The 12,245-nt window shown below is 30.2% G+C and overlaps 1 protein-coding gene across 1 annotated transcript; it reads right to left on the bottom strand.

Annotated features, from left to right (window-relative positions):
- Positions 1-659: 659 nt before the first annotated feature.
- Positions 660-9,525, bottom strand: LOC140446908 (facilitated trehalose transporter Tret1-like). The gene is made up of 2 exons (XM_072539497.1): positions 9,274-9,525; positions 660-2,092 (listed from the first exon to the last, which is right to left on the bottom strand). Exons 1-2 carry the CDS (start codon positions 9,344-9,346, stop codon positions 756-758), a joined length of 1,410 nt encoding a protein of 469 aa, XP_072395598.1. The 5' UTR covers positions 9,347-9,525; the 3' UTR covers positions 660-755.
- Positions 9,526-12,245: the final 2,720 nt, after the last annotated feature.

Raw genomic sequence — 12,245 nt, 5'->3', positions numbered from 1 at the left:
TTAATCTTTAAAACCAGTGTCATTAAAAAATTTCGGTCTAAGTACGTTGTTATAAGTAAAACAATTGGCAACCTTCTATATCTATATGGTCTAGTTTATGTTATAGCAAATTTTAAAAAAATTCAATATTTAAAAAAAAATTAGATTGCAGAATTGTTATGCAACATATCTTAGATCAATTTTAATGAAATTTAAAGGACTGTTTAACTATGTTATAAAGATTTTCTAGACGATATATGAAGATCCTAAGTGTAATCTAAGTGTCTGAAAAACAATAAAAAATAAAAAAAAGCTTGTGTTCCCCTCTTTTATAGTATTTATTGCTATTTTAAAATTTGAAACATTTCTAACTAATAACATCTTATACAAAATTTAATTGTCGCTATTTTAGTATGGTACTACCAATATATTTTAGTACGGTACCACTTTGCTCTTAAATCAACTGTTTTAAAGTTCATTTTTTCTACTATCCGCAGGAAAATTAGAAAAATATCGATGTTTTTGATCATTTTTAAATTATATAATTTTTTTAATAACGTTCTCGATCTATTTGAGAGTGCCACCTCTCACACCCACCTCAAAACAGATCCGCCCTGGTCTATTAACAAGGATATATAAATAATGAAAATAAATAATTTACTAAATAATTTACTATCAAAAATATCAAAAATAATAAAACATAAAATATTTATGTAAACACCAAATACTTTTCCAAACACCTATGTTTTTTTTATATAAAATTGATGTTACAACTTTTATTTAAGATTATCGATATCTAACATATTTTGTATTTCACAAAAACTTTTTCCCTTTGTCTCAGGTAGTATAAAGTACAAAGTTATACATCCTAGAAGACATAAAAAACTAAACAACCACATGCAAATATGAATTCCAAATGTTTTTGTCGCCAAAGGGTAGCAAAATATCATAAAAGAAATTGCTAAGGAGTTTAGAACTAAAGTTAGACCTACACCTTTGGCTCGCAAATCACTTGGAAAAAGTTCGCCTATAATAGCAATAGGTGCAGAGCCAAGACCAATTCCGTAACAGATTATAAACACTATTACACAAGCAACAGGAAACCAGCCAATAATAGTAATTATATTTGCGTTTATATGCTTTAGGTAAAAATAGAAACCCAATAGGAACATAGGAAACACACAACTAAAGGAAGATGTTAGAATAAGGATTCTTCTACCGCACTTTTCTATAAGATAAACTGCAACACAATCTGTTGCCATTTGGAAAACACCCACTATTGCCCCAACAGTATTTCCTGATAAACCCGAACCCGCTTGATTAAATATACTAGCCATAAAAGACAATATTATGAAAATTCCTGAACAGTGCTGTGTAGTACAGACGACCAGGGCAATAAAAAATCCTCGACGTGGTGCAGTTGTCAGAAAAATATCTTTTAAACTTTTTGTATTATGCTCTTTTATTGCAGCGTCAATAATTGTATATTCAATTTCTAGGTCCGTAGTAGTCTTTGTTGGTCTTAGTTTTTCTAAAACATTTAGTGCTTTTAATTTTTTTTCTTGAATGGCTAATGATACCGGAGAATCCTGTATAAATATTTGTATACACACATGCAATATGCATGGCAAAGCACATAATAAAAAATACGTTTTTAATTGGAAGAAATAACCATAAAAATATGCCAAAAACAATCCGGTTTGCATACTAAATCCCATTATACAACCAACTAGCCCTCTATTGTGATTTTCTGATATTTCGCTGTTATAAATAGGCACGATGCATAAGGATGCCCCATCGCAAATACCACAGACGGAAATACAAATATAGTAAATCGTCATATGGTTTGCAAAAGCAGTTGCTGTTAAGCTTATTGTGTAAGTAACCGCTACCAATAGCATAGACTTCTTTCTTCCTAGTACATAAGCCAACCTTGTCATAACTATTATACCTATAGGCATACACAAATGATTTAATGACGTAATGACAGATACTTGTAGTGTGGTAATTGGCGCAGATAATGGATTGATCGTAGTGTCCGGTGACATAAGCTGAGGTAGTCCTGAAGACGACCATATGTGAAAACATCCAATGGTTAAATAAAGCAAATCACCTAAAAATATATCTTTAATTAAAAATTATCTATCCATTTTAAAAAAATTTAAAATACCATTTAGGTACTCTAAAAATTGTTTCTAATATTAACTTTAACACAAACCTTCTCCTAATAATAAAAAATACAAAGAAAAAAAAAAGAATTATCTAATTTGATGCAGTTCAGACGTGAACTAAAACGTCACTTTATGTTCAAATGAACTGTAAAAGTAAAGTCGTATAAAGCATTTTGTATAAAAGAATAATGTAACTGTTCGTATGTAAAATAAATCCGTTGCTTCTTTTTCTCACTAATTTTCTCACCTATTAGATGAGATTTATTATAAAAACCATTATAAGAACATAAAATAACGTTTGATAAACGTCATTTTATGATATTTTATAACTACATGGATCAATTGAACTAAAACTGTAGAGATGAAATCGTATCAAACATTTTGAATTTACACTTAAACAAATTAAAATAAGAGTCTTTCATCGAGATAAAAAGTATTCTATCTCCTAACTTAAACCAACAAATACACTTTCACAAAATTTTATTGCAATCGGTTCAGTAGTTTTTGAATATTAGCTTGGACAAACACCGTGACACAAGATTTTTATATATAATATATATATATATATATATATATATATATATATATATATATTTATATATATATATATATATATATATATATAAATATATATATATATATATATATATATATTTATATATATATATATATATATATATATATATATATATATATATATATATCGAGAAAAGTTGGCTACTTCATCTATTTATTGAAGACGTTTCGCTTTCTGCTTGGAAAGCAATATCAGTTCATCTAAAAAGAACAATATGAAAAACCAAACATCCATAGAGAAGTTATAACATGTGTGTTACCTTAAAAAGACATGTAGCAGTCAGTGATATTAAATTTGTGAAAAAGCTTACGATAATGGAAGATTTAGAGATACAGTTTTATAAACAATTAATTGAAACTAGGTACAGTTTACAAATTAACAAACTTAGCACAGTAAAAGAATATGTGATATATATATATATATATATATATATATATATATATATACATATCTATATATATATATATATATATATATATACATATCTGTATATATATATATATATATATATATATATATATATATATATATAGAAAAGAAAAGAGATTTAATCTTTGCAGATAACTTAAATAGTAAACTCTTAAATATTGGGGAAGTCTGCAAGAAAGACTCTAATGATATCACTTGTTTCGCCGAACGTTTTCGCCAAAGAGAATTAATTTGGCTTCTTCAGGACTGAAAGAGAATAAATTATAATTAGCTACCATATATTATCTATTAAAAACAAACATTATTGATCTTACCGTAACTTAGAATTGTAGAGTTAGAATGTTAAAAAACTTAGCTAGTAACAACATAGTGGTGTTTTTTGTTACTATGTGCAAAAAAAAGTTTTTTTTTAACGTTGGAAATGTATGGTAGCTTTGTACTTAAAACGCAAAGGTTTACCCAAGGTTAATCGAAAAACCCAATGTAACTACATTTAAAAGGAGGTAATTCTTTGAATTGTCTGCAATAACTAAATTTTTTATTGTTAGAAAGTTTAAATGTGAGGGTCTCTTTTATCAGAACGCATGTGCTGACAATTCAAGTAGTTCTTTTAAATCTTTATGTCGTTAAGGTTCATTGGTAAAATCGAATGAAGATAAATCCCAGTATAGGGAAATAATATTTTAGATTTTCTTAATTGAAATTTTTTTTCTATAGTGAACTGGATGTAGGGGTCATAACTATTGAAAGTATCTAATAGTTCATCTACCTTGTCATCTACCTTGTCACTATGACAATGATGAACTATTAGATACTTTCAATAGTTATGACCCCTACATCCAGTTCACTATAAAGAGGAAAGATGGTAATTGGTCCGTCCCCTTTCTCTACATAAGGATGATCAGGGAAAACAACAACATTAAAATAGATTGGTATCAAAAACCGACCCATTCTGGTAAATACCTTAACTACCACTCTTACAATAATAATTCTACGAAAGTCAATTTAATCAAACAGATGAGAAATAGAGTAATAAAACTATCAGATCCTTTATTTTATACAAAAAACCTACAAATCCTACAGAAACTTTTTATTTCAAACGCTTATCCAACACTATTAGTGAATAAGATTTTGTTTAATACTATCTATAACGAAGATACTTCACCTTCCTTCGCGACTAACAATGCTGATCCTGATGTCTTAAGTGGGAACCCAGTCTCGGATACTTCTATCAACACATATTTTTCATTACCATATTTCAGAGATATCACTCTGGGGTTAACAAGGATTCTGAAAAGTGTTGAAAATAGCTTTGGTAATAATATTAACAACATTAAACTTAATGTGGCTTGTAGATCAGCCATAACAATTAATAATCTTTATTCTCAGATTAAAGATAAGACTCCCATAGATAGGCTTAGTAACATTGTCTAAAACATTAAATGCCTCTCTTGCAGCAATTCCTACATCGGCCAAACATCTCAATTATTGAAATCACGTATTACACTACACAAAAGTGATTCTCGACTTCACCCTAACCGCTGTGCATTAGCCAAACATGTCCATTCCACTGGTCATCTCATGGACTATACTAACACTACAATTCTCCACCGTGAGAACAATAAATCTAAAAGAGAGTTCATTGAAATGTCTTATATTTTCCTTAACGATTTCTCTATCAATGTTAAGAGTGACATTAAGAATCTAAGCGATATATACCACTTCTTACTTAAATCAGATACCAAGAACAATGCAACATCACAGATAACTAACTTGACTGATATATCCATTAACAACTAACCTACTTTAATAATAATTTTCATTAACTAAAAAAGATAACATTCCCTTGCCTTTCTTAGATACATCTCAATAAGATATTATTATAATAATACATGAACAATATAATATAATTATAAAAAAAAGAATCAATTAAGAAAATCTAAAATAATATTTCCCTATACTGGGATTTAACTTCATTCGGTTTTACCAATGAACCTTAACGACATAAAGATTCAAAAGAACTACTTGAATTGTCAGCACATGCGTTCTGATAAAACAGAACCTCACATTTAAACTTTCTAACAATCAAAAATTTAGTTATTGCTGACAATTCAAAGAATTACCTCCTTTTAAATGTAGTTACATTGGGTTTTTCGATTAACCTTGGGTAAACCTTTGCGTTTTAAGTTCAAAGCTACCATACATTTCCAACGTTAAAAAAAACTTTTTTTTGCACATAGTAACAAAAAACACCACTATGTTGTTACTAGCTAAGTTTTTTAACATTCTAACTCTACAATTCTAAGTTACGGTAAGATAAATAATGTTTTTAATAGATAATATATGGTAGCTAATTATAATTTATTCTCTTTCAGCCCCGAAGAAGCCAAGGTAATTCTCTTTGGCGAAACAATTGATACTCATTAGAGTCTTTCTTGCAGATTTCCCCAATATTTAAGAGTTTGCTATATATATATATATATATATATATATATATATATATATATATATATATATATATATATAGCGCTACGCAGGGCCTGCGTAGCGCAAGCGGTAGGATGCTTGACTCGCAAGCCGGTGGTCCGGGGTTCGAATCCCACCGCCGGCAAGAACATCTAGACATTTTAAAAATGTCTATAGGCCCCAGGTCGACTCAGCCTGAATAAAAATGAGTACCTTGGGTAAAACCAGGGGTAATAATAGACGGTTGAAGCGTAGCACTGGCCATGTTACCTTCCTTGTATACCGTAGGCCCTAGATATAGCAGACTACCCTGCTATACTCCCAAAGCCGCGACAGCGGTATAAAACGGGAGACTAATAATATATATATATATATATATATATATATATATATATATATATATATATATATATATATATATATATATATATATACTCTACTAAAATCAGGGCACACTTTGTACCAATACAATTTAGAAAATAACCAAGGCTTTTTGTTACATAAGAGAATTGAAAACTTGGTAACTAAATTCCAAGCGATTTCTAATAGAGTTATTAATCTGGTAATGAAACTAAATCATAGATACAGCATTCAAAGAATCCACTGTTATGCACCAACTTCTTCTGCAGATGATAAAGAGGTAGAACAACTTTATGAAGACATTACAAGAGCCAGCAATTTATAGAAAACATATTACGTAATAATTACGGGTGATTTCAACGCTAAAATGGGAAAAAACAAAAATAAAACGACAACGAATATACTGGAAATTTTGGACTGAGAAGTCACAGGGAAGATATGCTCGCAAATTTCCTCAGCAAAGAAAAACTATTCTGCTTAAACCCATTCTACAAAAAAAGATGCAGATAAAATGGACGTGACACAGCCCAGATGGCAAAATAACAAAATAAAATTGACTTTATACTCTCTAACTTAAAACATATTGCTAAATATGGTACTGTATTAAATTCTGTCAACACTGGTAGTGATCATCGATTAGTTAGGGTGCGAATAGAAGTAGATACGAAATTCGATAGAAGAAAATAATTAACACAGGATAAATTACCAAACATAGAAGCACTCGCAATGAATCCAGAGGAATATCAAAGTGAACTAAAAAAGAAACTAGAATCTCTACCAGTATTCAACACGAAAGATATAAATTAAATAATACAAAAATTAACGACTGACATAACATCAATTGCAAAATAGATCTGTGGTAAAAATAAAAATCCGAGAAAAACGAAATTGAAACAAACAGCACTGGATTTAATGGAAGAAAGAAGAAGGAAATCGAGAGAATCACCAGAGTATAAGGCTATCAACAATAAACTTAAAAAGAACATAAGGTCAGACTTGCGAGCCTATTAAACAAAACAATTATTGCAAACCATCGAAAATAATAGAAACATTATTGAAATCAAATTTAACTGAAGGAAAATCAAAGATAACTAAAATCAAAAACCAACAGGGGAATACGGTGACGAAAAAACTCAAATAGTCAAGGAACTACCAACGTTCTATGAAAATCTGTATACATCTACTATACAGAACCCCCGGAACAGATCATAGATCAATTTTAAACATCGGCTCGGAAACTTTCCCCGTAAAATAACTTCTTCGGAAATAAGGCATGCCTTAGAGCAAATAAAAAATAAAAAAGCTTCTGGTGAGGATCGTATAACGTCTGAAATGTTAAAAATGGGCGGCAACATCGTTGTAGAGGTTGTGGAAGTTTAGTTGAATAAGTGTCTAACAGAAAAAAGAATAGCAAGTCTGTGGAAAAACGCCGAAATATTACTTCTACACAAGAAAGGAGACACTACTAATATTGAAATCTACAGACCTATAAGTTTGTTCTCACACTTATACAAATTTCTAACAAGAATAATAACCAACCGCATAACACCAAAACTTGATTTATATCAACCGGTTGAGCAGGCGGGATTTAGAAAAGGGTTTGGTACTAACGATCACTTACAAACCATCAGAACACTGGTAGAAAAATCCACAGAATATTATGTACCTCTACATGTGGCATTTATTGACTTTCACAAGGCTTTCGATATTATTGGAACTTGGTCCTTTTTGTCAGCACTGAGAGATTCTCGGAACGGCTCACGGTACACTACACTTTTTAAAATCATTTGTGAATAGGCCACGTTCCACATCAAAATCAATGAAGACGAACTGAAAAAATGCGTCTTGGTAAAGATATTAGACACGGTGATATTATTTTACCAAAGCTTTTTACCTTAGCATTGGAAAATGTATTCAAATAGTTCGACTATGAGCAAAAAGGTCTAAACATTGATGGTGTACGTCTGAGTCATTTGAGGTTTGTGGACGACATAGTATTATTTAGTACAGATATCAAGGAACTGGAGCAAATGCTCAATTAATTAAATCAGCAGTCAAATAAAATAGGTCTTAAAATTAACCTTCAGAAAACAAAAATAATGAGTAATTTACAAACTAATATTGTTATTGACAACGTTAGTTTTGAAAATGTAGACCACTATATATATCTTGAACATAACATTAAATGGCAACAAAAACCAAATAGCTAAAATAAAGCTTGAGCAGTTTTCAGCAAGTTAGGCTTTACTTTGAAGAATAAAGATATACCAATGTGTCTAAAACGTAGAGTTTATGACAACTGTATTATGCCTGTAACTACATATAGACTGGAGATAATGACCTTTACAAAGAAAACCTTAGAGCAGCTCAGTACAACCCAAAAAGCGATGGAGAGGGCCATGGTAGGGATTAGTTTGAGAGACAGGATTCGAAATATTGACATTCATAAAAGAACAAAGATTACTGATGTTGCAGAACGTATAGCAAGGCAAGTGGCAATGGGTCGGACATGTAGCCCGAGATAATCTATAAAAATGGACACAGAGATTAACAAACTGGAGACCAAGAGAGAACAGGCGAGGAGTAGGCAGACCACAGAAAAGGTAGGCAGATGATATCAAACAAGTCGCAGGCAAGCAGTGGATGAGAATTGCCAAAAGTAGATATCAATGGAAGCAAATGGAAGAAGCCTATGTCCAGTCGTGGACGAATACAGGCTAAAGAAGAATAAGAAGATATATATATATATATATATATAATATATATATATATATATATATATATATATATATATATATATATATTATATATATATATATATATATATATATATATATATATATATATATATATATATATATATATATACAAACAACAGTTTATTAGGGCTGCAGTCAGTAGGTTTGGCCGGGATGTTATAGAAACACTCTTTTGACTTTTGGTCGAGGTTTCGGAATTCTTTTATTCCTTCTTCGAGACACTGTAATTAGAAGAAAGTGACATATCTCAAATTGTCATTGCATTGTAAATATTTACACTTTCTTTTAATTACAGTGTCTTGGAGAAGGAATAAAAGAATTCCGAAAGCTCGACCAAAAGTCAAAAGAGTTTTTCTATAAAATCCCGGCCAAACCTACTGACTGCAGCCCTAATAAACTGTGTTGTTTGTTTATATCGACAGTCAATAATATCCAGTATTTCTTGTATATATATATATATATATATATATATATATATATATATATATATATATATATATATATATATACATACAGAATAATATTTACTTACCGGTTAATGATGAGAAATATAAATGAAAATTGAACTTTTTGGTTTTTCTTTCGTTTAGTTCTTGGGTATTCATCTTTTAAACAACAAATGTTATTAAAAACAAATGTGTAAGCTTTAAATTTATATTTTGTACAAAACTTTTGAAGAATGTTGCAACATATCTGTTGGAAAATATTTCATTTAATTGAAGTGGAAGTGAAAAATTATTTTACTCATTTGTTAATTATTGTTTCATGGAAAAGATATTTTGAAATGCTTGACTGTGAATGAAATAATTATAACCGAATGACAATTTGCTTTTGTTTCTATTTTCTACAGTCCAATTTTACATACATATGTATATTCATTTCACCGTCCAAGTGAATAGACGTATTCACAGCTCCGCTATCTAATCAGTGGTAATTAAGTGGTAATTAAGACATCATTAGTAATATGATATATCATAACATTAACTTAGGTAAGCCAAATCTTTAAATATTTATAATGTTTATTATTCATACCGAAACGGACGGCACTACTAGTCCAATAAAATATTGCGATGTTCGCAGAGAATACACAACGTTCACAAAATAAGCAGTCGCTTTATAATGCATGGTGTCAGTCAGAAGAAAATGTTAAAAGACTTAATATGGATAATCAACGGTTGAGTCAAATAATCGCCGATATGGAAAAGAGATTAGCACAGCCAGACAACATACAGGGTTAACCGAAAGTTAACACAGAAATTAAAAGATTTCGCAAATCAAAACTGACATTGAAGTATTTGAAAAATTGAATGTTAAGATTAAATTGTCTTAAGCACGTTCATTACAGCAATATGATAAAAAATTAAAATTACTTCAAATGTAAAAATAAAAATAACAGTAAAACAGTAAAAGAAACGTTAGAAGAATGATATTTCTTTGAGGAATTATTAAGACAATTTAATCTTGACATTCAAAATTTCAAATACTTCAATGTCAATTTTTATTTGCGAAATCTTTTAATTCCTGTGAGTGTTTTTAAATATATTTGTACACCATTTTTTGTAATGTTCAATATATACATAAACATACTTTGTTGCTTGTACCGAAACGTACTCTACTTTCTTAATTATTCGTTAAGAAACTCTTCCACTGAATAATAAGGTCTTTCAGATAGATAGGCTTTTGTCAATTTACAGAAGTAAAGGAAAGAACTTGTAGATTTAAGTTACAAAGGGAGATGGTTGTATAATTTTTTTGCTGAATATAATATAGATTTCTTTACTAACTCAGTGGATGCAATCGGTAAATACACATTAAAGCTTGAATTTCTGGTGGCGTAGTCATGACTAGCTCTTGTTGGAAAAACATGTAGGTATTTATGAATTAAGCAAACAGTTTCTAGAATATATAGAGAGGGATGAGTTAAAATCCCGTGATTTTTAAAGTAATTTTTGCAATGTGTTATTCTACTGAGGCCAAAACGACAGCGTATTGGGCAGCTGTACTAAAACCCCAAAAAGGAAGCCCATACCAAAGATAAGACTCGAACAAAGAAAAGTATGTTATTTTGGAAGATACTAAATTATTTTCCTTCGAAACACATCTTATTGCATAGCAGGCTGAGGCTAGTTTCTTACTTAAGAAATCGATATAAAGGGACCATTTAAGGTTACTGTCTATAAAAATACCAAGAAATTTTACAGAATCAATTATACTGATCTGGCTGTTATTAAGAAGCAAGGGTTGAAGAGCTCCTTTACAGGATAATGCTACTGTCTTATCCACGTTAAAAGAGAGTAAATTAGAGTCGGACCAGGTTTTTATTTTAAGTAGACCAGAAGTTATAATTGCATGAAGTATTGCAATATTAGAGTTCTTCCAGGTAATACTGGTATCATCAGCAAAAAGAAAAAGTTTTCCCTGATATATAAGTTAGTGATGTATTTATAAAAATAAGAAAAAGTAGAAGACCTCGCATTGAACCTTGTGGTACTCCACATACAATGCTTTTGTGACTACAGTCAGTAACACTACTACTACTACATACTCAAGTAAGATTGGAACCAATTCAAAGAAATACCTCGAATTCCGTAAAAATTCAGTTTTTTTATCTAAATGTCGTGATTTACACAACCAAAAGCTTTGGCATAGTCACAAAAAACAGAGGCAGTATAAAGATTATTGTTTAGTGCTTGATAGACCTTATGTAGTACAGAAAACATAGCATCGCTGGTACATTTATTAGATAAAAAGCCGAACCGACTTTGTAATAAAATGTTGTTTTCAACGAGAAATTACATAAGTCGGACTTTTATAAATCTCTCAATAATTTTGGATAGGACCGGGAGTAAGGGAATAGGTCTATAGTTGCAGACATTAGATTTATCACCACCCTTTGAAGAGGAATAACAATGGCTGTTTTTAGGCACACTGGAAATATACCTTCCTCAAAGGAATCGTTAATTAGTGAGATCAGGACTTCCAATGCATTATTTGGGAGATTTAAGTAAATTTTTATGGATAGTCCATCAGTACTACAGGAAGATTTGCTTTTGATACTACTAATTGTGTGGATCAGTTCAGATTTATCAACTAGTCTTATAAAAAATGAATTCCAGACCTTCGAGTCAACAGCCTTTTCAATATCTATATACGTCAGATACATTTTTTATCCTGTTGCTGATATTTTTATATATTTTTTTTCATAGTAAAGATATGATCATGGGTGCTTCTGCCTTTTCTAAATCCGCTTTGTTATTCCTCAAGTGTGCTGTCAATTTTTTTGGTTATTCTGTTGTTCAATATTTTTTTGTATATTTTCATGGCAGTACTTAAGAGTGTCATTTCTCTATCGTTATTGCAATCTGTTTTATCGCCCTTTTTTTAAATCAGTTCGATCTAAGGCTTCTGCCAGTCAATTGGTATCTGCTTGTCTCTCCATATGGCATTAAATATCTTTAGTAATAACTCTCTTACTTTATTTCAACATTTTTCATCATTTCACTT

Source organism: Diabrotica undecimpunctata, chromosome 7 (assembly GCF_040954645.1).
Source record: "Diabrotica undecimpunctata isolate CICGRU chromosome 7, icDiaUnde3, whole genome shotgun sequence".
NCBI classification, from domain to species: domain Eukaryota; kingdom Metazoa; phylum Arthropoda; class Insecta; order Coleoptera; family Chrysomelidae; genus Diabrotica; species Diabrotica undecimpunctata.
This window is presented reverse-complemented; position numbering and strand designations above follow the sequence as displayed.

What these genes read in the sequence shown, in the direction of transcription:
- LOC140446908 (XM_072539497.1), bottom strand. Translation starts at nt 9,346, where the DNA reads ATGAATACCCAAGAACTAAACGAAAGAAAAACCAAAAAGTTCAATTTT. An exon ending in ATATTTCTCATCATTAACCG is followed by an intron (nt 2,093 to 9,273) that starts GTAAGTAAATAT and finishes ATATATTTTTAG; the next exon opens with GTGATTTGCTTTATTTAACC.